Here is a 24917-nt window from a genome sequence, read left to right as displayed (position 1 = left end):
GGGCTGCAGAGCGCAGGGCACTGCTCTCCATGCCAACAGCACCTGCCGACCTCACGGGAAGTGGCCACTGGCCTCAGTTCTTGTTGCCAGGCTGCCAGCATCACCCAGGGGACAGCCTCCTTGTCTTTCCTCAGGTGGCAAAATTGGGCCCTGAGTGAGGAACAAGGTCAACGTAGGAGGGTCAGGACTGAGAATAAAGATGACAAAACTCAAACCCATAATGTTAGTATTTTTGTGTTGAAATCAAGACAAATGCACTGTGTTTAATTTCAATGAACGTACAATGTGTAAGCGAACTGGGCACATTCTCAGAGTTACCAGATTTTGGATTCCAATTTAAAACAAGAAATGGAGTAATTCATCTCAATTAACGATTGGAAGTGGAAAGGCACTCTGCCCAGAACAAAGAATGAGAGGAGGGAGCCTCAAGTTCAGCAGTTCCCAGCACAGGAGGGGTGGGCAGTGGCGGGCAGGGTGCAGAGGGGGCTGTGAAAGCTGCACCATCAGACATCTCCAAAACTGCTGCCAGGGCACCACCAGCTTCTCTTCTCCCCCCAGGCTTTACAAATAATAGCATTTAGCTTGGCCGGTGTGGATCAGTGGTTAAGCATCAACCTATGAAGCAGGAGGTCATGGTTTGATTCCCAGTCAGGGCACGTGCACAATTGCAAGCTTCATCCCCATAGGGGGCGTGCAGAAGGAGCCAATCAATGATTCCCTCTGATCATTTATGTATCTATTTCTCTCTCCCTCTCCCTTCCTCTCTGAAATCAATAAAACATATATATACTTAGAAAAAGAAAAACACAAAAAAGCAAAAACAACAAAAAATAACCACCCCCAATTAATGCCGGGAGTTCCCCTTGCTTGTTTGTAGCTCTGCCCAAAGCTGACCCAGTGGAGCAGCTACGCTGACGCTCCAGCTCTGCCTCCTGTAGACTTTCGTGAATGTGGGTGAGTTCTTCCAGCCTCCTCTCCAGCTCCTTCGCCTGCTGCCTCAACTCTTCCGCCGACTCAGCCTTTGCGCCCTCATGTAAGTGCTTTGACTCTTTCACTAGGTCCACTACATCCATGAGAAGGAATACACCTGCCGTGGCTGCACCAAGGACCCTGGCTCCTTTGCTCATGGCCAGAGCAGTGCCTCCAAAAGCTTTCTGCAGCTGCTTGCCGCTTCGGGCTGAGACTGCCCCCGTGCGCAGGAAGCGCGTGGCCTTGGCTGCTAAGAGAGGATTGGATTTGGCCAGCTTGAAGGCACGGGCATTCTTCATAACGCCTAGCAGGGACTGGATGCACCTCTGTGCTAAGGAAGCAATTTCGGGTGTGCTGCGACGTAGAACCTCTGCAACCACATCTGTGTCGCTGCCATTTGACAGTAGGCGGCTGGCTTCGGCTTTAGCTGACGCATCCTTTGAGTACTCCACGATGCCGGCAGTCGCACCAGTCACAGCAGCTGCTGCCCCCAGTCCCACCCCAGTTGCCGAAAGCACCAGACTAGCCCCTGCTGTCACAGGTGCCAGACACAGGCCAACGATGGTCAGAATTCCAGACACAGCGCCGGTGGAAGAAGCTGCCACCTGGGCGATGGTGCAGTTCCTGTGCACCTCGTCAACCTCACCAGCAAGTGCGTAGAGTTTTGTAATGCGTTCCTCAAGGACATGTTTCACCTGAGGAAACGCCTTCATAAAGCTCTGCCCATGCAGCTCATCTGCTGAGGGCATGTCTTTGTCCCCCACGGCCATGAGTGCTTCCAGCTGGCTCAAGTCTGCATACAGTGCATCTGCCTCCTTCCTATAATCATGAAGGACAGGGGATTAACCAAGGCAGGTGGATGAATCCCTAAGGATGAGACCTCTGACTGGATGAGCTGGTGCAGGAAGCCCTGTCCTCTATGGTGGGAAGAGTGCTCAGAATCCCTCAGGTTACACCACATTGGCAGCCCCCATTCTGACTGGAAGCGCTCACTAAGCCACACTGCCTTCCCTCTGGTCAGCGTTACTCCATGGAGAATAGAAGAGGGTCCCTCAGGGAGGTGAGGAGCCCTCCAGCTCACAGACAGGGTTGGAGAACATGATCACCTAGGGCCCTCTGCCCCCAGCAGAGAGGAGATCAAATCAGGGAAGGAAGAAATGTGCCCCTCACAGCCCTCCACGAGGCCCCTGGCCTCCTCAGTCCTGTGCCCAGGTGCCTCAGCTGCCTCACTCTAGTCCAGCCCCGCTGCCAAGCCTTCCTACCAGTCCTCCCACCTGGACCACCCTTGCTCCATCCAGACCCTGGGCTCTGATCCTGCTCCAGGCCTCTCTGGGCCTCTGGACAGGATGACTGCACCTGCTTCCTCGTCCTTGACCCTGCAGTTCACCCCGAGACCTTCACCATAGTCCTATCAGACGGACTTGCTATTCTATTGATGAGGGAGATGACATAAGCCCAGAGCCCCAGAGCCGGGCAGAGATACAGTCAGGATTCAACCCAACACGGTGCAGCTTCACTGCAGCTCTCCGCCTTCCAGGCCAGCAGGACCTTCAGAGTTTGTACAATCCCTTTCTTAGGGAGAGCAGGCTCTCTAGCCACAATCCCCAGGGACACAAACTGTGCCAGGATTTTTCTGGCTTGTCCCACAGGAAGTCCTGGGTGGCTCTCACATCCAACAAGAAGACGCTTGGGCCCTATCTATTCCCAGCATCTTATTAAATGTTCATGTGAACTGCCCACCTACTATGTGTCAGTCATTAGGCTAAACAGTTTACCTGCATGATCCTATTCTCCTCACTATGAAATAGAACAGATGAATGACAGAGTGGTTAAGTAACCTGCCCAAGGTCACCTAACCGTTTCCTGCAGGCCTCAACTCTTCCCAACCTGGGGCCCTTCTCTGCCAACGAATGATATGAAGGAAATGTTGCTCATGGACTGTGGAGAAGGAAGTTCTTCAACCGCAAGCACAGGATCCTGCCTGGAGGAGTGTGCCTGCCAGAGGAATCTAGATGCAGGGGAGATCGGGGTGACGATACAGGCATCCCCTGGAGGTTACCTGGACAATTTGGCCGCAGCCACAAATCTCTGCCAGGATTCATCACTCAGCAGGCAATGCAGTTTCCCTTTGTCCCTTGGGTCCATTAAATACTCAATGGCATCCATAAAGTCTTTGCCTTCTAGATTGAAAGAAAAAACAATGAGGTTAGAAGAAATTGTGGTAGAACATAAATGGCATTGAGTATAAACAAGGAGGTTAAATGTTCATCTTCCTGAGCAGCTGTCACCTGTTGCAATTTTCTAAAATCTGGGGTATTTTGATGGAGTCACCTGGTGCTGTATGTTCCCCAAACTTTATATGTTGAAACTCTGACCCCCCATGTGATTGTATTATTAAATTTAATTTTTGAAAATGTTTTTATTGAGGAAGGGAGAGGAAGGTAGAAGGATAGAGAGATAGAAACATCGATGAGAGAGAATCATCTATTGACTGCTTCCTGCAGGCCCCCTACTGGACATGGAGCCCACAACCTGGACATGTGCCCTGACCAGGAAGTGAACCTGTGACCTCTTGGTTCATGGGTGGATTCTCAACCACTGAGCGAACCTGGCCAGGTTCTTGTGACTGTATTTTGTAATTAAGGTTAAATGAGGTTATAGGTGTAGGACCCTAATCCAATCTGACTGGCGTCCTTATTTCTTATTTTTATTTTTTGAAATTTTGGGAGAAATTTTAGTGCCTTTGGCTGAATGCTTCAAAGCAAGTGGTAATGGGGCTCTATGTTGCCAGGAAAAGTCTCAGATAACCAGTAGGTCCACACCATCACATCGGGAAACGTGAAAGCTCACCAGGTCCGTGTCCGCCTTCTTGTAGGTAAAAGCTTCCGCCTTGGATTCCAGTTCTGCTTGGATGTGGTCTCTCCTTTTCATGACGCCCATGAGCATTTCACCGTAGAGCACAAACTAGTGCACCGGGGAGCAGGGCCTCGGACAGGCCGACAGACGCGCTCGGTGGCCTGGCAGCACTGGTCCATGTCCAGCGTGCCCGCCAGGTCCTCTTCCGACTCCGACCACAGGGCATGAATGGGGCCGTATTCTTTCATTTCATCAAAATATTCACGTTCTTCCTTGTAAATTCTCTGAGATACCTTATCGATCAAATTCATTTTCTGGCTAAAGACTTCGATGAAGTCATTCATCTCCATGAAGTCCTCGGGGCGGCTCCTCACGCCTCTCATGGACAAGGCGACAGCTCGGACCATCTGGCCCACTTGCTCAGCAGCCCCGGCCCCTGCTTCCTGTGCAACGACAGCGCCCCAGCCTGTGCGGTGAGGAAGACTTTGAAGTCTTCACTGAACGTTCAAGCTGGAGGATCGGCAATTCGGTTCAAAAACTCATTCGAGGTCCTCCTGCGTCTGGATGAAGTCGTCGTTAAAGTGCTCCACCATGCCCTTCTCCAAGGACTTCTCCAGCAGGCAGCGGCGGGATAATCAGAGTGGGTGGGCTCCCTCTAGCTTGCCCTTCAGCCACAGGGAGTCCTGGTACCGCCTCCTGACTTCCAGTTCGCTGGAGTCAAACTCCCCACATGATGTCTGGGTGGCGACCCTGTAAGTGATGATGGTCTCGATGGTGGTGACGTGGCTCTCAGGGTCGTCGACCATGATGAAGAGATCTTTCAAGTTGGGCTCATCCTCACACTTGACCTGGTTGATCATCCACAAAGGGGACCTCGGCATCGTCGGGCTTAAAGAGTTCCTGTCCAGCATATGAGCCTAACCAATGGTTAAGTTCAACAGGGGGTTGGGGCATCCATGGGGAGGGGTGTGGGATGGGAATGGGGGGATGAGGGCAAATATGTGACACCTTAATCAATAAAGAAATTTAAAAAAAAATAAAAAAATAAAAATAAAATCCTGATTCCCCCCCCCCCCCCCAAAAAAAAATAAAGAGTTCATGTCCATCAGGGAGGCATCCTTGCTGAACACCTCCAGGTGGTTCTCGTCCCCATCCAGGGCCAGCGCCTCGGCCGGCAGCAGGGCGCAGGGGCTGTCCCCTCATGCGTCCCCTGCCAGGAGGCCAGAGGAACCACGTGGAGCCTCAGGGAGCTTGCCCTCCATCCCAGGAGTGCGGGGGTGTAGGGGAGTGCCCCCCGCCCCCCGCAGGCACCCCGCCCCCGCCCCACCGCCTCCCATGCCCATTGGCTCCCGCCTGACTGGTGTCCTTATGAGTGAGGGAAAGACAACACAACTCTCCCTCCCCCATTCTTGTCTCTCTCCCTTTAAAAATCAAAACCTTTTTTTAAAATTAAGTATAAAAATGTGTGATTCCCAGGGATTTGGAGACTATGGAATTGCAGATAAAGGGCTGGGGACTGGTATATGTTTTATGTGTGCAGAGACAGGATGTAAATGTGTTTCCTGCCATATACACAAAAGGGACATTATTCTTCTTTCACAGAAAAAGAAAGGGAAACTCAGGACAAGTGAAGGCCCAAAGCCAAGGAGCAGAAAGCTCACAGGTGGCATCCAAGGTCACCCATCAGACGTTTCCTTACATGAGTTTAAAGCTCCCATATGTTTCAAAAATTCAGATCACATGCCACTGATGGAGTAAAACTGTCAGGCAAAGGGGATTCCTCCTGCTTCTCACAGATGCTCCAAGGTGGGCATGGAGGGGTGTCTTCAGGTGGTTGGGGGTTGGAGCCTCAACTCTAATCCTGTGATCAATCAGTATCAGCTCACCGCCCCCCCCACCCCTTCAGGCTAGTCTCAGGGGCCACAGCTTCGCATGGGCACCTCTGACCCCACGGGAGACCCTGGAACCTGCTCAGGAGATGCTGGCTTCTGAGCTGTCCTCTCCTCCTTATGCTGCAACAGGAACAAGTACTTTCCTCTCCTGGGAGGGTGATTTGGTTGCTTAGGCAGCGCAGTGTTCAATGGGGTGGGTGGAGGGGCATTTTTTCCTTTTCTTCTTTCATCCACTGAGGGAGAAAGGAAACCAGGGTTTACAGGGAGGGAACCCAGAGCACTGCATCTGTGTGTTTCTTGCGTGGGGTGTGGATAGGTGGGGAAAATAACAACGCGGTCCTCTCTGGGGGGTATCTGAGATCAAGAGAAGAAGCTCCTGCCTGAGACAATCACATCTGGTAAGCATGTGCTTATAATTGGGAGCCCAGGTCAGGTTCCCAACACAGCGGGAATGGGGGGGTGGGGGGTGGTGGAAGAGATTCTATGGAGAGGAAAGTTTCCACCTGGAACTAGCAGCTTCCAGATTTAAGGGCAAAAAGTCCCACCTCCCATGGTCTGTCCTGGCCTCTTTGGACTCATTGGATGGGTGGCAGGGGAAGGAAGGCAGTGAGCAGCCTGAGGAGAGAGCCAGGAAGGAGGTCCTCCACTTAGACTCCTGGTTGAGGGGACACCCTTGGTGCCTCTTTGGGGCTCAAGGACACTCATCAATCCCCTTTGATGTTCACATCTGGTAAGCATGTGTTTATAATTGGAAGCCCAGGTCAGTTTAACCCACCCTGGAGATACCTCCCTCAATTCTAGGTCATAAGGAGGAATCAGCCAGAAAGAAGTTGATTACCTGAGCAGATCCCATCACCTTTTGAGGTCATGGTGTCAGCAGTGGGATTTCAGAGTTTCCCCTTCAGCTCACCAGTCTGTAGCCTTGGGGAAGAGAAAACAAATTTTGGGTCAAATTTGAGCCCTCCTGAAAATGCAGGGTCCTCTCTGCTGTCCTCCCCCACCTTTGGATCTTCACTTGTTCCTAGTTCTTTATGAAAATAGTGCAAAAACACTCTTGCAGCATATGAGTCAGCCTGCATTTGAGGTTGTTTCCCTTAAGGCAGTGGTTCTCAACCTTCCTAATGCCGTGACCCTTTAATACAGTTTCTCATGTTGTGGTGACCCCCAACCATAAAATTATTTTCATTGCTACTTCACAACTGTAATTTTGCTATTGTTAATGAATTGTAATGTAAATATCCGTATTTTCCAATAGTCTTGGGCTCTACAGCAGCGGTTCTCAACCTGTGGGTCACGACCCACAGGTTGAGAACCCCTAGCATGGTTGGGGGTCACCACAACATGAGAACTGTATTAAAGGGTCGCGGCATTAGGAAGGTTGAGAACCACTGCCTTAAGGTATTTCTAGAAGTAGAATGACTGGGTCAGAGGGTATTGCCATATAAAAATTCTTCATACCTATCCCACATTGTTATGCAAACAAACTGTGCCAATTTACACTTATACTCACAGTGTATGAGATGTCCATCTTTTCCATCTTCTAGTTCACACTAGGTTTTTTTTTAAAGAAATACATCTTTCATTCTTTTAAAAATTTTTATTACACTAATAAAATGCACAACATAAAATTTACCTCCTTAACCATTTTTAAGGGTACAGTTCAATAGTGTCAAATTATATCTACACTAGAAGCCCGTTGCACGAAGTTTCGTGCAAAAGACCTTCCTTCACCTGGCTGCTGGCACCAGTTTTCTGCCAGCACCAGTTTTCCTCTGGCCACCCGCTGATCGGAGCGCCTCCTGGATCGGCCACCCTGAGTTCCTCCAGCGCCGCAGGTGGAGGAACTGGGGGTGGCCGATCGCGCTGGCGGGAGGCACTCTGATCGGCGGGTGGCCAGAGGAAAACTGCTGCTGGTGGAAAACTGGTGCCGGCAGCCATGCAATCAGCCACCCCGAGTTCTGCCACCGGCGCCTTCCGCTGGCCCCATGGGTTCTCCCGCAGCACCAACCGTTGGGGCCGGCATGAAGAATGGGGGGGCGGGGACTCGGGAGTCCCCTCACGAATCCCCACCCCCCGCCAGCCCAATCGGCCACCCCGAGTCCTGCCCCCAGCCTCCCAACAGCCCAATTGTGAGCGTAGCGGAGTGATGGTAATTTGCATATCGCCATTTTATTAGGTAGGATTGCTCAGCAACCAGTCTCCAGAACTCTCTTCCTCTCACAAAAGAGAAATGCTGTACCCACTAAACAATAACTCCCCATTCTCCCTCCTCCCAGCCCCTAGAAACTGCCATTCTACTGTTTGTCTCTACAGATTTGAGTGCCTCACCTAAGTGGACTCATACAAGGGTTATCTTTCTGAAACTGGTTTACTTCACTCAGCATAGTGTCCTCAAGTTCCATGCATGTTGGAACTTAGGTCAGAATTCCCTTATGCTCTGGAGAACAACAGTTCCTCAGTTTCTTCTAGGCATTTGCAATTAAGGAGGAGATGTAAGGAAGATGACATGAAGGTGGGAGAAAGCAAGGAGGGCATTGGATTACAGGTGGTTAACAAAATGGTGCTCTCTTTTTTAAAATGTTTTTATTGCCCGGCCAGTGCGGCTCAGTGGTTGAGTGTGGACCTATGAATCACGAGGTCACGGTTTGATTCCCGGTCAGGGCACATGCCCAGGTTGTGGGCTCCATCCCCAGTGTGGGGTAAGTAGGAGGCAGGCTATCAGTGATTCTCTCTCATCATTGATGTTTCTACCTCTCTCCTCTCTCTCTCTTTCCCTTCTGCTCTGAAGGCAATAAAAAACATATATTTAAAAAATATTTTTATTTGCTTCAGAGAGAGGAGGGAAATGGAGAGAGATATAAACATCAAAGAGAGAGAAGCATCCATTGGCCGCCTCCTGCACACGCCCTACTGGGAATTGAGCCCACAATCTGAGTATGTGTTCTGACTGGAAATGGAAAAACTGACCTCTGGGTTCATGGGTCGACACTAAACCACTAATCCACAATGGTCACGCAAGATTGTGCTCTCTTGAGGGTGGTTATTTCAAAGGCATGTTAACCTGGATGCACAGATACAATGGACAGGGCTTGCTTAAGGAAAACATAAACTTTTTACTCAAAAGTATATGCCTGGGAAGTGACCCCCTCCATGACCTGCCCGGCTAGGAATTTATGATCACATCACCCTGTGAGGTTACTTGGCATAGAACGCATTTCTCTCCCATGGTCTCCCATTTTGATCACAAGTCAGTTTGAAGGATGCGTGGATGGCCAACGTTTTGGTTGGATAGCGTGGTCTCACAGCACTAGGAGGGCTCCTTCCTAGGAAGTGTCAGTGCCCACCTTGTCTTGGTGACCATTGGGTTGGGGCCACACTGTAATTGTGGGATCTGTGTTGAGGCCAAATTTTCCCAAAATGGGATGGGAAGGGAAAGGGGAGGCAGTCAGGTCTTATGACCTTCACTGTGAAAACACACTCTGGGCCTGGCTGGGTAGCTCAGTTGGTTAAAGAGTCAATTCAGTATGCCAAGTGTGTGGGTTCCATCATACAACTCACATATGAATGGCACATGCAAGAATCAATCAATGAATGCATAAATAAGTGGAACGATCAATGTTTCTCTCTCTCTATCTCAAATCAATAATCAAAAACACTCTGGGTCATTTCTGTTCTATGAACTATCATGATGGGAACAGACCTTCCCATGGAGAGGATTCTCCCAGTTCTACCTGGGACTCTCTTGCCTTGGAGCCCAGGGAAGAAAGGAAATGCTGATTGCCTTTAGGGCAGTGGTTCTCAACCTTCCTAATGCCGCAACCCTCATGTTGTGGTGACCACCAACCGTAAAATTACTTTCGTTGCAACTTCATAACTGTAATTTTGTTAACTGTTAAGAATCGTGATGTAAATACCTGATATGCAGGATGTCTTAGGCGACCCATGTGAAAGGGTCGTTCAACCCCCAAAAGGGTCGCGACCCACAGGTTGAGAACCGCAGCTTTAGAGGTTATTTTGAGAAGGCAAACAGCATTTATCAACTACCGCTCCCCCGGGATCTGCCTGAAACAGACAGCAAAGGGACTTGCAGTATAATTATAGCCAATGATAACGTGGCTGATGTGCATGGTCTTTGCTCTGCCCGGGAAGGCTCTATGACTTTACAACTAATAACTCACATTCTTCAAACAACCTTTGAACTGTGTACCAGTTATATCTGAAAGCACAGGGCCAGGTCTATTCTCTGGTGCCTCTCCGGTCCCCAGGCACCCGCTGCCCACCTGGCACCGCTGGCTAAAGACTGGGGTGTGTCCATGATGGGGACACAGAACAACCAGCCACTGGACCCCACGGCACAGCCCATTTCGCTCACAACTGAGTTATTCCATTAGGCTTACTTGTCAATCTTGATGAAAAAATGATGACTCGGATGTCACACACATCACCCCACTGATATAATGTTCTTGTGACAGTTCTACCAGCTTTCTGAGAGTTCCATTTATTTCCTCCTGTCTCCTTCCTGCAGCCATCCTATTTTATATATGAAGGAAGACAGAGGAAGAGATGAATGTGAAAAACATGGGTGCCTGTGAAAATCTGATTCTGACGCCTGGCCATGAGCAGGCCATCTCAAAGCTGGCCCTCCTCCGGGGGTGGGGCGCCCAGGTTTGGGGCACAGGCCCAGCTCTATCCAGGCCTCCCACTCCTGCTCACTAATGGCTGCCAGGCGCTATGCTTCCTGCACCAGAGGCTCCTTGAAGGCTGTAGGTACCCATTGAATATGCCCTGCATTAGGCAGCAGACACAGATGCAGAGGAAGAAGAGGAGGAAGAAGAAACAAAAAGCTTCCACAGGCCTGGCTGGTGTGGCTCAGTGGTTGCAGTATCAGCCCGTGCACTGACGGGTCAAGGATTCGATTCCTGGTCAAGGGCACGGATCTGGGTTATAGGTTCTATCCATGAACCAAGTCGGGCACAGTGCAGGTGGGGGAGGCAACAGGTTGATGTACCTCTCTGACTGATGTTTCTCTCCACCTCTCTCTCCCTCCCTTCCACTCTCTCTAAAAATCAATGGAAAAAATATCAGGTGAAGATTTAAAAATTACAATAAAAACTAACAATAAAAGTGCAGGGGGAATGTTAAAACTCATGTTGAGTTGCAGAAACATTGCTAATCAAGACACAAATTCCAGAAGCATTCAGGGAAACTGTGATTGATGTGTCCTCTTCAAAACTACAAACTGCAAAGGCTTCCATCAGCCAAGTCGACCCCAAGAGGCCGGGCCACTCTGTGCAGCAGGTACGTGGACCACAGTGAATCCCTGTCCACAGTACACAGGAGCCTACACATCAATGTGGAGAGACTGAACCCAAATCCTTAAACATGGGGAGACACAGGAACAAATCCTTCTCAGGGAAGGGGCTTGCCCAGCGTCAGGCAGCTCCTGAGGGCAGAGTAGAGGCCCACACCTCCTGGTGCTGGTGGCTAAGGAGGGAAATGTGGTTTCAATAACACAACAGCTCCCAGGTGTGTCTCTGCTACAGACACAGGGATCTGGGCTCAGTCTCCTCCAGCTGTACTCCGTCCACAGTCGGTGTTTTAAGAAGGAAAACCGGGTCATGCCACACGCCTGCCTCAGACTCTAGGTCAGGGCTTCTCCCCGTCTCTGGACACACAGGACCACCTCTTATGTCTCCCGTTCTCCCAAGGTCCTCAGTGAGGGCCGGCCAAGAGCAGGGAGGCAGAGCCCGCCTATCTTCCTGCTCAGTCTCCCTTCATGGCACCCGGGGCAACTCAATACCCTCTCAGGGCCTCAGTTTCCCCACAGGGAAAGGCTCTAAGCTGAAATGGTGGGTGAAACAATGCCTGGATTCATGCAGTTTCAAAGGAAATCCTTTGCCCCATCAGCCTCAGCAGCAGCCCCCGGGGTAGCCTCAGGGCATCCAGGCAACAAGGAACACAGATTCTTACGCACCTACCGTCCCCCACCCCCTCTGCTTCCTCCATATCCCCCACATCCACCTCCTCTACTTCCTCCACATCCCCCCACACCCACCTCCTCTGCCTCTTCCACAACCCCCCACACCCACCTCCTCTGCCTCCTCCACATCCCCCCACACCCACCTCCTCTGCCTCCTCCACATCCCCCCACACCCACCTCCTCTGCCTCCTCCACATCCCCCCACACCCACCTCCTCTGCCTCCTCCACATCCCCCCACACCCACCTCCTCTGCCTCCTCCACATCCCCCCACATCCACCTCCTCTGCCTCCTCCACATTCCCCCACACCCACCTGCTCTGTATCCTGCACATCCCCCCACACCCACCTCCCCTGCCTCCTCCACATCCCCCCACATCCACCTCCTCTGCCTCCTCCACATCCCCCCACACCCACCTCCTCTGCCTCCTCCACATCCCCCATCCACCTCCTCTGCCTCCTCCACATCCCCCCACACCCACCTCCTCTGTCTCCTCCACATCCCCCCTATATCCCCCTTCTTCTGCAGTCACTGGCTCCTGTCTCAGGTAGCCCAAGACTGTGCTGAGCTGGAGGGGTCATTGGGTACCCACCTGAGCAGTGTCCCCTTCCTCTCCACTGCTAATAGCACAGGGGGAGAGAGGAACCCTCAGACTAACCTGGGTTCCAAACCGGGCTCTGTCCCTGCTTACATGCACCCTTGAGCCCATTACTCCCCTCCGATCCCCCCGAGTTTCAGTTTCCCTCATGTATAAGAGTGACAATATCCTGGTCTTAGAAAGTGCTGTGAGGATGAGAAGATAGGGGGCGGGGCATTTTCCTGTCCTCCCAACTTACCAAGTATCTCCCTCTGGCTGATTTGGAACAAGACCCACTTGCTGGTAGCCGTGCGGAACCACTCTGCACTGTGTCTGCACAAACACCAGACACACCTGGGGCCAAGGTACCTGGAAAGCAAAAATGAAAGCAAATGCCCAGGTTCTGAGAAGCTTGGGATCAAGCACATGATCCAACCCTAGGCTAGCACCACCCTGGTTAGCCCCGCCCTGCCTGCTGACGCCTTAGAGGAGCAACCCCAGGTCTGACCTCCCATGTCCTTCTCCGCTCAGCCCATCCTGCCTCCCTCAGGTTTCTAGAAGAAAGACCTACCACAGACAGACAGAGGGATCCTGGGCAAATTACTCCCTCCACTGCATGGGCTTGTCCCCAGACCCCTCCTCTCTCATCCTCCCTCACATCTCCCCAAATGCCCCCTTAGTCACCCTTCTGTCCCAGCGATGAGCACCTCCCTGAGCACAGCAGATGCTCACTGCCTCCTTGGCATTGCCTTGGTCCCTGCTCCTATTGCAGGCCCCACCCAGGAAGTTTCCAGACATTTGCTTTTGTAGGTCCTTTTGTCAGGAGCACCTGCTTCTCCCACGTGGAACAACATGCTCATCCTTCAAAGCCCAACTCTGGGATCACCTCCTCTGAGAAGCCCTCTGGCATCTCCCAGTCCCAGAGTCCAGTGTCCCCTGCAGGCTCTGCTCCCCTGGCACCTGGGGGAGGTCCAAGGCCACTGTGTCTCTGTGTCCCCTGACCCTTTAGCGCAGGCCGCTCTGAACCTGTCCCTGGGGGCAGGGTCAGTGCCTCGGAATCACGACGACCTGTCCGAGGAGGCCATCCCAGGTGGTCATGGCCGGCTGTGGGAGCACAAGTTCGTGGGCGTTGGCAGAGAGAATCCACTGTTCCCTCTCTGGGCACCTTTCCTCCTGACAACAGATCTCTCAATAGGAAGCCCAGTGGGGCGCCACGGCCACCTCCCCCACTTTTCAGGGAGGGGGGCAGAGTGATGATGGTATTGCATGAGGACCACACACCAGGGCTTCACATACTCACCCAGCAAAGGCCTGGTCTCAGGGAAGAGGAAGCCAAGGGGAGGGGAGAGGTGGGCCTTGCACCAGGTGACTCGGGGGCGGGGCCAAGACTCAGAGCAAGTGTCACAGTTGGCCTCTGACCCTGGTTTAAAAGTTACTTTTTGTCTTGTTTTTCCAGTAACCTGCCTTCCTCCTGGTTCCTCCCCCTTTCAATAGCCTGACTGCCTATGGTCACCCCAAAACTCTGTGAGGAGCAGAGTCATGCCAGACCCACAGGGGCGGAGTCCCGTTGTCCAAAGGGTCCTCTGATAAGAACGCAGAAAGGACCCCAGACGGACGTCCGTGGCCTCAGTGAACACGGTCTCCTGGCGGAACAACTGGAAAGGGGGGGCTACAAAGCCACATGAGGTGAGATGGGCGCCTCTTGGCATGAGCTGAGATCACCCCACTTAGGGACCCTAATGACCCAGTGACTATTCAGTAGGGCTCAGCTGGACCCCCGACATCACAAGAAAGGTCACCTGGGATGACGACAGCTTGGAGGTGGGGTCTTGGACAAATTCTTTGGTCAATAAGCCATCTCAGCCCACTGTAAGGAAAATCCCCAAAATCACAGGGACAGGGGTCTGGCATGTGCCACCAGCATCGCCTGGTGGAGGCTGGAGGAGTCACAGCTGGAGGCACTCAGCCAGCACCCTTACCCCAGCCCGGCCCAGTCTCTCCAACACGTGGGGAGGGGAGCTTGGCTCAGACACGCTGGACACGAAGAGTTTTGTGTCCAGAGCAGGCCCTGGTCTCCCTGTCCTCCTCCTGTTTTTAGGGCAGTGGGGCGGGCAGGGAGCATGTAACCCAGGGAGCTGTGGCCGTCATCAGAGTGGCTCGCCCACTGCACCTTGGGCTGCAGAGCGCAGGGCACTGCTCTCCATGCCAACAGCACCTGCCGACCTCACAGGAAGTGGCCTCTGGCCTCAGCCCTCATTGCCAGGCTGCCAGCATCACCCAGGGGACAGCCTCCTTGTCTTTCCTCAGGTGGCAAAATTGGGCCCCGAGTGAGGAACAAGGTCAACGTAGGAGGGTCAGGACTGAGAATAAAGATGACAAAACTCAAACCCATAGTGTTAGTATTTTTATGTTGAAATCAAGACAAATGCACAGTGTTTAATTTCAATGAACGTACAATGTGTAAGCCAACTAGGCACATTCTCAGAGTTAACAAATTTTGGATGTCAATCTAAAACAGGAAATGGAGTAATGTATCTCGATTAACGATAGGAAGTGGAAAGACACTCTGCCCAGAACAAAGGATGAGAGGAGGGAGCCTCAAGTTCAGCAGTTCCCAGCACAGGAGGGGTGGGGAGTGGCGGGCAGGGGTGCAGAGGGGTCTGTGAAAGCTGCACCATCAGACATCTGCAAAGCTGCTGCCAGGGCACCACCAGCCTCCCCACCCACCCCAGGCTTTAAAAATAATAGCATTTAGCTTGGCCGGTGTGGCTCAATGGTTAAGCATCAACCTATGAAGCAGGAGGTCATGGTTTGATTCCCGGTCAGGACACATGCCCAGTTGCAGGCTTCATCCCCAGTAGGGGACATGCAGCAGGCAACTGATCAGTGATTCCCTCTCATCATTTATGTATCTATTTCTCTCTCCCTCTCCCTTCCTGTCTGAAATCAATAAAATATATATATATATAGAAAAAGAAAAAAACAAAAAAGCAAAAACAACAAAAAATAACCACCCCCAATTAATGCCGGGAGTTCCCCTCGCGTCTTTATAGCTCTGCCCAAAGCTGACCCAGTGGAGCAGCGACGCTGACGCTCCAGCTCTGCCTCCTGTAGACTTTCGTGAATGCGGGTGAGTTCTTCCAGCCTCCTCTCCAGCTCCTGCGCCTGCTGCCTCAGCTCTTCCGCTGACTGAGCCTTTGACCCCTTTTGCAAGCGCTTTGCCTCCTCCACAAGGTTGAACACATCCCCAATAAGGGCTATACCTGCAGTGGCTAAATCATTGACCCTGTCTTCCTTGGTCTTTGCCAGAGCAGTGCCTCCAAAAGCTTTCTGCAGCTTCGCCTCGCTTTTGGCTGAGATCTCCCCACTGCGCACGAAGCTCTTGGCCCGAGCTTTTAAGCTGGGATTGGCTTTGGCCACCTTGAAGGCCCGGGCATTCTTCATAATGTCTTGCAGGGATTGGTTGCACTTCTTTGCTAAGGAGTCAATTTGGGGTGTGCTGTGCTTGACAACCGCCAGGATCACCTCTGTGTCGCTGCCAGTTGACACTAGGCGGCTGGCTTCGGCTTTAGCTGACGCATCCTTTGAGTACTCCACGATGCCAGCGGTCGCACCGGTCACAGCAGCTGCTGCCCCCAGTCCCACCCCAGTTGCCGAAAGCACCAGACTACCTCCTGCTGTGAAAGGTGCCAGACACACGCCAGCGATGGTCAGAATGCCAGACACAACACCGGAGGAAGAGGCCGCCACTTTGGCGATGGCGCAGTTCCTGTGCACCTCGTCAACCTCTTCTGCAAGTGCGTAGAGCTTCCGTATGTGTTCCTCAAGGTCCTGTTTCACCTGAGGAAACTCCTTCATAAAGCTCTCCACATGCCGCCCGTCTGCTGAGGGCTTGTCTTTGTCCCCCACGGCCATGAGTCTTTTCAGCTGGCTCAAGTCTGAGAAGAGTGCATCTGCCTCCTCCCTGTAATCACGAAGGACAGCTGATTAACGAAGGCAGTTTGCTTTTCTGTAAAATGGGCCCAATAAGATCCATGCTACATAATCACAGAGCTTTGACTCTAAGTCAAATAGAAAAGAATTTTACAAATGTAAGGAATTTTTCTTTCAATGTTAACACATATTTTGTACCTTGTAGATGCCCCATCGTACTTAGACAGGGAATAAATATGGAAAATCCTCTTAGGGTGCTCTTAAGTGGTAAGTATTGCTTTTTAAAAAATATATATATTTTTATTGATTTCAGAGAGGAAGGGAGAGGGAGAAGGAGATAGAAACCTCCATGATGAGAGAGAACCATTGATTGGTTGCCTCCTGCACACCCTCTATTGGGAATCGAATCCACACCTGGGCATCTGTCCCAACCATGAATCAAACGCTGACCTCCTGGTTCATTGGTTGATGCTCAAACACCGAGCCATATGGCCAGGCATTAAGTGGTGAGTATTTGATAAAGATGGCTTCTCACTCAATGGCAGGCGGACCCATCACCACCAAAGTGTTTGTAGAGTGGGAACTCCAGGGATGAACAAGGAAAAGTGGGGGTGGAGCAGATAGACCCTCATCCAGACAATCGTAGAGTGTGGGGGAGACTTAACCTGACGGCAGAGAGGTATGCCCTTTCCCTTGGCTACTGGGAGTGATCTCTAAGGTCCCAGAATGCCCTGATTGGTAGCCATGTCATTGCTTGCCTGGCATTTGGCCACCAGACATGCTGACAACATGACATAGGTTGTAGGCTTGGGTCTTGTGGTAACAGTTCAGCCAACAAAGGAACTACAGACTAAAGGCATTAGTTAGGCCTCCACGGGGGGCTGGATGCTACAGGCCAGATCTTTGGGCAGCATGTGATTGTGCCCCAATAACCCTCTGCACACTGAGACTCTGCCAAACTTACACCACGCTCTTCTGAGCCCTCTTCTCAACTAGGCCTTGTCCTTGGCCTTCTATGTTCTGTCCTTGGCAGCCTGTATCTTCCAGTCTTAGCAATAGTAGTGCTATGTCAGTTTAGGGAGACCCCCACACACACACTTTGCAAAAAATCCTATCTAGCCGAACCCGGTTTGGCTCAGTGGATAGAGCATCAGCCTGCGGACTGAAAGGTCCCAGGTTCGATTCCGGTCGAGGGCACGTACCTTGGTTGCAGGCACATCCCCAGTGGGGGGCGTGCAGGAGGCAGCTGATCGATCGATGTTTCTCTCTCATCGATGTTTCTAACTCTCTCTCTCCTTTCCTCTCTGTAAAAAATCAATAAAATATATATATTTTAAAAATCCTATCTAATAAAAGAGTAATATGCAAATTAACTATCACTCCACTATACCCATAAGCCACACCCACAAGCCACGCCCACCAGCCAATCAGGAGTGAATATGCAAATAAACCCAACCAAGATGGCTAAGGCCACAGAGAGCAGGAGGGAGGCTTGGGTTTCCCAGGCAATGGAGGAAGCCAAGCTTTCCGCCTGCCCTTGCCGGCCTAGGCCTCCACTCAAGGCTACAAAGTTTCAGTGATAGAAGATACATAAATCCAAACAGAAATGGCAGCAGCCACGGAGCTGGAAAGAGTGGGAAGCTAGGATTGCCCCCGGCGATGGAGGAAGCCAAGCTTTCCACACACCCTGGCAGGCCCAGGCCTCTGCTTAAAGCTACGAAGTTTCAATTATAGAAGATATATAAATCCCAACAGAAATGGCTGCCACCATGGAGCAAGCAGAAGGCTTGGCTCCGCTCCAGGCTACAAAGTTTCAATTGTAGAAGATAAATAAATCCCAGATACCAGGGCCTCCGCTTGGGTCACCAGGGGGCGTGGCAAGCCTGCAAACCACCACAGGCCCCTCACCCAGGCCGCTCCACACCCCAAGGGAATCCCCACACTGATCCGGGACATCCTTCAGGGCAAACCAGCCGGCCCCCACCCATGCACCAGGCCTCTATCCTATCTAATAAAAGAGTAATATGCAGATTGACCATCACTCCACCACACAAGATGGCTGCCCCCATGTGGACACAAGATGGCCAGCAGGGGAGGGCAGTTGGGAGGGACCAGGTCTGCAAGGGAGGGCAGTTGTGGGCGATCAGGCCAGCAGGGGAGGGCAGTTGGGAGGGAACAGGCCTGCAAGGGAGGGCAGTTGGGGGTGACCAAGCCAGCAGAGGAGGAAAGTTAGGGGGGACCCAGGCCTGCAGGGAAGAGCAGTTGGGAGGGACCCAGGCCTGCAGGGGAGAGCAGTTTGGAGGGACCAGGCCTGCAGGGGAGGGCAGTTAGGGGTGACCAGGCCTGCAGGGGAGGGCAGTTAGGGGCAAACAGGCTGGCAGAGGAGCAGTTAGGCATCAATCAGGCTGGCAGGGGAGTGGTTAGGGGGTGATCAGGCTGGCAGGCAGAAGTGATTAGGGGTAATCAGGAAGGCAGGCAGGCAAGCAGTTGGAAGCCAGCAGTCCTGGATTGTGAGAGGGATGTCCCAGATTGGAGAGGGTGCAGGCTGGGCTGAGGGACACCCCACCCCCATGCACGAATTTTGTGCATAGGGCCTCTAGTATGTATATATTCTTTAATCCTCACCAGAGGACATGGAGAGAGAGAGAGAGAGAGAGAGAGAGAGAGAGAGAGAGAGAGAGAGAGAGAGAGAGAGAGAGAGAAATCGGTTATCTTCCATATGTACCCCAACCAAAGATAGGACATGCAACCCAGGTGTGTGCCCTGAACAGGAATCAAACTGTCATCCTTTCTGTCACAGGAAAACCCTAAACCAGCAAAGCCACTTTGGATGGGCAAACTCCCCACCTATTCAAGGTCTGATCACCTTTATATATCTCATCAAATTTCTCACCCCCCAACTTTGATACACAAGTCCTCTCCCTTTGGCTGACTGGGAACTGTGTCCCTCCCTTGAATAAACTGGGACTGTGGGCATGATCCTGAGGTGGCTCAGGAAATCCCCAAATATATGCAGTTGGTGTCGAAAGGAAGGGCAGTCTTGGGGGCTCGGCACTCAGATGTTTCGTTTCAGCGATTATGGGAACTTAAAATTGAACAACCAAAACCTCAGAGCTAGCAGGGAACTTACTAGTAATGATGATTGTGCCTGGCACCTGCTCTCTGCCAAGCCTGACGCTCTTTGACCTTCCCGGCTGTAGGTTACTGAGTCCAGCCACTTTCCAAATTGATAGGGAAGCTGGGGATCTGCTACCAACCTTGGTTCCCCTCAGACTCTCCAACCAACCATCCAGCACCCTCCACATCTCAGGTGTCACCAGCCTAAGTCACACCTTAGCTGCTGACAGCATCACATGGGAGCACACCAAGGCCATGATCGAATTTATGGAACCTCCTAAGACACAAGGGATGGTAAGTATCATTTATGTGAAACGCTAAGGCTGAGACTTGGGGTTGTATTACCTGGTGCAGGAAGCCCTGTCCTATATGGTGGGGACGTGTGCATCTACTCGGAAACCCTCAGATTACACCACATTGGCAGCCCCCATTCTGACCAGAAGCGCTCACTAAGCCACACTGCCTTCCCTCTGGTCAGGGTTACTCCATGGAGAATAGAAGAGGGTCCCACAGGGAGGTCAGGAGCCCTCCAGCTCACAGACAGGGTTGGAGGACATGATCACCCAGGACCCTCTGTCCACAGCAGAGAGAGGATCAAATCAGGGAAGGAAGAAATGCTGCCCCATTCCCCATACAGCCCTCCACGAGGCCCCTGGCCTCCTCAGTCCTGTGTCCAGGTGCCTCAATCTAGTTCAGCCCCACTGCCAAGCCTTCCTACCAGTCCTCCCACCTGGACCACCCTTGCTCCATCCAGACCCTGGGCTCTGCCCCTGCTCAGGCCTCTCTGGGCATCCGGACAGCATGATTGCAACTGCTTCCTCAGCCCTGACACTGCAGTTCACCCCGAGACCTTCACCATAGTCCTATCAGACAGACTTGGTATTCCATTGATGAGGGAGATGACAAAAGCCCAGAGCCCCAGAGCCGGTCAGAGATACAGTCAGGATTCAACCCAACACAGTGCAGCTTCGCTCCAGCTCTCCACCTTCCAGGCCAGCAGGACCTTCAGAGTTTGTGCAATCCCTTTCTTAGGGAGAGAAGGCTCTCTAGTCAAAATCCCCAGGGACACAAATTGTGTCAGGAATTTTCTGGCTTGTCCCACAGGACGTCCTGCATGGCTCTTACATCCAACACAAAGACGCTTGGGCCCTGACTATTCCCAGCATCTTTTCTAAAGTTCATGTGAACTTCCCACTGACCAGGTGTCAGTCATTAGGCTAAACAGTTTACCTGCATGATCTTATTCTCCTCACTATGAAATAGAACAGATGAATGACAGAGTGGTTAAGTAACATGGCCAAGGTGACCTAACCTTCCCCTGCAGGCCTCACCTCTTCTCAACCTGGGGCCCTTCTCTGCCAATGAATGATATGAAGGAAATGTTGCTCATGGACTGTTGAGAAGGAACTTGTTCAATCCCAAGCACAGGATCCTGCCTGAAGGAGTGTGCCTGCCAGAGGAATCTAGATCCAGGGGAGATCAGGGTGACGATACAGGCATCCCCTGGAGGTTACCTGGACAAATTGGCTGCAGCCACAAATCTTTTCCAGGATCCATCACTCAGCAGGCGTTGCAGTTTCCCTTTGTCCCCCTGGTCCATTAAATACTCATTGGCATCAACAAAGTCTTTGCCCTCTAGATGGAAAGAAAAAACAATGAGGTTAGAAAGAATCCTGGAAGGAGGTAAATGGCACTGAGTATAAACAAGGAGGTTAAATGTTCATCTTCCTGAGAAGCTGTCACCTGTGGCAATTTTCTAAAATCTGGGGTATTTTTTATGGAGTCTCCTGGTGCTGTGTGTTCCCCAAACTTTATATGTTGAAGCTCTGGAAACCCAACCCCCACCCCTGCCATGTGACTGTATTTTGAAATTTTATTTTTGAAAATGTTTTTATTAAGAAAGGGAGAGGAAGGAAGAAGGATAGAGAAATAGAAACATCGATGAGAGAGAATCATCTATTGACTGCTTCCTGCAGGCCCCTTACTGGACATTGAGCCCACAACCAGGACATGTGCCCTGACCAGGAAGCAAACCTGGGACCTCTCGGTTCATGGGTGGATGCTCAACCACTGAGCGAACCTGGCCAGGTCCCATGTGACTGTATTTTGTAATTAAGGTTAAATGAGGTCATAGGTGTAGGACCCTAATCCAACCTGACTGGCGTCCTTATGAGTGAGGGAGAGACAACACATCTCTCCCTCCCCCACTCTTGTCTCTCTCCCTTTAAAAATCAACACCTTTTTTAAAAATTAAGTATAAAAATGTGTGATTCCCAGGGATTTGGAAACTATGAAAGTGCAGATAAGGGACTTGGGACTGGTATATGTTTTGCGGGCGTAGAGATAAGATTTAAATGTGTTTGCTGCCATATCTGCACAAGGGACATTATTCTTCTTTCACAGAAAAAGAAAGTGAAACTCAGAACAAGTGAAGGCCCAAAGCCAAGAAGCAGAAAGCTCACAGGTGGCATCCAAGGTCACCTGTCAGACATTTCCTTCTGTATGTTTCAAAAATTCATGTGATTTCTGTGTTCTACCCTATAGGTTACCTCTGGGACTTTTTAAATTTTAAAAGTAAAGTTTCAGATCACACGCCACTGATGGAGTAAACCTATTAGGCAAAGGGGATTCCTCCTGCTTCTCACAGATGCTCCAAGGTGGGCATGGAGGGGTGTCTTCAGGTGGTTGGGGGTTGAAGCCTCAGCTCTAATCCTGTGATCAATCAGTATCAGCTCACCGCCCACACCCCCAGGCTAGTCTCAGGGGCCACAGCTTCGCATGGGCACCTCTGACCCCACAGGAGACCCTGGAGCCTGCTCAGGAGATGCTGGCTTCTGAGCTGTCCTCTCCTCCTTATGCTGCAACAGGAACAAGTACTTTCCTCTCCTGGGAGGGTGATTTGGTTGCGTAGGCAGCGCAGTGTTCATTGGGGTGGGTGGAGGGGCATTTTTTCCTCTTCTTCTTTCACCCACTGAGGGAGAAAGGAAACCAGGGTTTGCATGGAGGGAACCCAGAGCACTGCATCTGTGTGTTTCTTGCGTGGGGTGTGGATAGGTGGGAAAATAACACAGGCCTCTCTGGGGGGTATTTGAGATCAAGAGAAGAAGTTCCTGCCTGAGACAATCACATCTGGAAGCATGTGCTTATAATTGGGAGCCCAGGTCAGGTTCCCAACACAGCGGGAATGGGGGGTTGGGGGGTGGTGGAAGAGATTCTATGGAGAGGAAAGTTTCCACCTGGAACTAGCAGCTTCCAGGTTTAAGGGCAAAAAGTCCCACCTCCCATGGGCTGTCCTGGCCTCTTTGGGCTCATTGGATGGGTGGGAGGGGAAGGAAGGCTGTGAGCAGCCTGAGGAGAGAGCCAGGAAGTAGGTCCCCCACATAGACTCCTGGTTGAGGGGACTACCCTGGGTGCCTCTTGGGGGCTCAAGGACACTCATCAATCCCCTTTGATGTTCTTGATTCCTGTGTGGTTTAACCCATCCTGGAGGCACCTCCCTCAATTCTAGGGCATAAGCAGGAATCAGCCAGAAAGAAGGAAGTTGACTACCTGGGCAGATGACATCAGCTTCTGAGGTCATGGTGTCAGCAGTGAGATCTCAGAGTTTCCCCTTCAGCTCACCAGTCTGTACCCTTGGGGAAGAGAAAACAAATTGTGGGGTCAATTGTGAGCCCTCTTGAAAATGCAGGGTCCTCTCCCCTGTCCTCCACCCTGCCCCCCCCCCACACACCTTTGGATCTTAACTTGTTTCTAGTTTTTTATGAAAATAGAGCAAAAACACTCTTCTAGCATATGAGTTAGCCAGCATTTGAGGTTGTTTCCCGTAAGATATTTCTAGAAGTAGAATGACTGGGTCAGAGGGTATTACCATATAAAAATTCTTCATACCTATCCCACATTTTTATGCAAACAAACTGTGCCAATTTACACTTAAACTCACAGTATAAGAGGTGTCCATCTTTTCCATCTTCTAGTTCATAGTAGGTTTTTTTTTAAAGAAACACATCTTTCATTTTTTAAAAAAAATTTATTACACTAAAAAAATGCACAACATAAAATTTACCACCTTAACCATTTTTAAGGGTACAGTTCAATAGTGTCAAATTATATCTACATTGCTCTGCAACCAGTCTCCAGAACTCTCTTCATCTCGCAAAAGAGAAATGCTGTACCCACTAAACAATAACTCCCCATTCTCCCTCCTCCCAGCCCCTGGAAACTGCCATTCTACTGTTTGTCTCTACAGATTTGAGTGCCTCACCTAAGTGGACTCATACAAGGGTTATCTTTCTGAGACTGGTTTACTTCACTCAGCATAGTGTCCTCAAGTTCCATGCATGTTGGAACATAGGTCAGAATTCCCTTATGCTCTGGAGAACAACAGTTCCTCAGTTTCTTCTAGGCATTTGCAATTAAGGAGGGGATGTAAGGAAGATGACATGAAGGTGGGAGAAAGCAAGGAGGGCATTGGATTACAGGTGGTTAACAAGATGGTGCTCTCTTTTTTAAAATGTTTTTATTGCTCAGCCAGTGGGGCTCAGTGGTTGAGTGTGGACCTATGAATCACGAGGTCATGGTTCGATTCCCGGTTAGGGCACATGCCCAGGTTGCAGGCTCCATCCCCAGTGTGGGGTGAGTAGGAGGCAGCCTATCACTGATTCTCTCTCATCATTGACGTTTCTACCTCTCTCCTCTCTCTCTCTCTCCTTTCTGCTCTGAAGGCAAAAAAAAACCCCATATATTTAAAAAATGTTTTTATTTGCTTGAGAAAGAGGAGGGAAATGGAGAGAGATAGAAACATCGAAGAGAGAGAAGCATCCATTGGCCGCCTCCTGCACACCCCCTACTGGGAATTGAGCCCACAACCTGAGTATGTGTTCTGACTGGGAATGGAAATGCTGACCTCTGGGTTCATAGGTCAACACTCAACCACTGAGCCACACCAGACAGGCATGATTGTGCTCTTTGAGGGTGGTTATTTCAAAGGCATGTTAACCTGTATGCACAGATACAATGGACAGGGCTTGCTTAAGGAAAACATAAGCCTTTTACTCTAAAGTATATGCCTGGGATGTGAGCCTCTGCCATGACCTGCCCAGCTAGGAATTATTGATCACATCACCCTGTGAGGTTACTTGGCATAGAACCCATTTCTCATTCACGGTCCCCCTTTTGATCACAAGTCAGTTTGAAGGATGCGTGGATGACCAACCTTTTGGTTGGATAGCGTGGTCTCACAGCGCTAGGAGGCTCCTTCCTAGGAAGTGTCAGTGCCCACCTTGTCTTGGTGACCATTGGGTTGGGGCCACACTGTAATCAGGGGCTCTGTGTTGAGGCCAAATTTTCCCAAAATGGGACGGGCAGGGAAAGGGGAGGCAGTCAGGTCTTATGGCCTTCATTGTGAAGTCACACTCTGGCCCTGGCTGGGTAGCTCAGTTGGTTTAAGCGTCGATCCAGTATGCCAAGTTTTTGGGTTCGAACATACAACACACATATGATTGACACACGCAAAAATCAATCAATGAATGCATAAATAAGTGGAACGATTGATGTTTCTCCCTCTCAATATCAAATCAATAATCAAAAACACTCTG

At 51.0% G+C, this 24917-nt stretch overlaps 1 protein-coding gene and 1 pseudogene across 2 annotated transcripts; both read right to left on the bottom strand.

The window, feature by feature from the left end:
- Window positions 1–267: 267 nt before the first annotated feature.
- LOC307102033 (uncharacterized protein) lies at window positions 268–23723 on the bottom strand. The gene is made up of 8 exons (XM_079775499.1): window positions 23585–23723; window positions 22873–22955; window positions 20838–20958; window positions 15259–16237; window positions 12533–12642; window positions 6556–6602; window positions 3029–3149; window positions 268–1788 (listed from the first exon to the last, which is right to left on the bottom strand). Exons 2-8 carry the CDS (start codon window positions 22901–22903, stop codon window positions 771–773), a joined length of 2427 nt encoding a protein of 808 aa, XP_079631625.1. The 5' UTR covers window positions 22904–22955; window positions 23585–23723; the 3' UTR covers window positions 268–770.
- Window positions 3163–4805, bottom strand: LOC307101622 (sorting nexin-7-like; annotated as a pseudogene). The gene has a single exon. The product of its transcript is annotated as a sorting nexin-7-like (transcript).
- Window positions 23724–24917: the final 1194 nt, after the last annotated feature.

This window comes from Cnephaeus nilssonii (assembly GCF_951640355.1).
Source record: "Cnephaeus nilssonii genome assembly, chromosome: 6".
Taxonomy (NCBI): Eukaryota; Metazoa; Chordata; class Mammalia; order Chiroptera; family Vespertilionidae; genus Cnephaeus; species Cnephaeus nilssonii.
The sequence above is the reverse complement of the archived record's forward strand: the minus strand, read 5'-3'. Positions and strand labels throughout refer to the sequence as shown.

Bases quoted from the DNA above. Each gene is read 5' to 3' on its own strand.
- LOC307102033 (XM_079775499.1), bottom strand. From the start codon at position 22,903: ATGACCTCAGAAGCTGATGTCATCTGCCCAG. The intron at 20,959-22,872 runs GTAGTCAACTTC...CTTTCCATCTAG, and splicing joins AGCTGATGTCATCTGCCCAG to AGGGCAAAGACTTTGTTGAT. The intron at 16,238-20,837 runs GTAACCTCCAGG...TCGTGATTACAG, and splicing joins GCTGCAGCCAATTTGTCCAG to GGAGGAGGCAGATGCACTCT.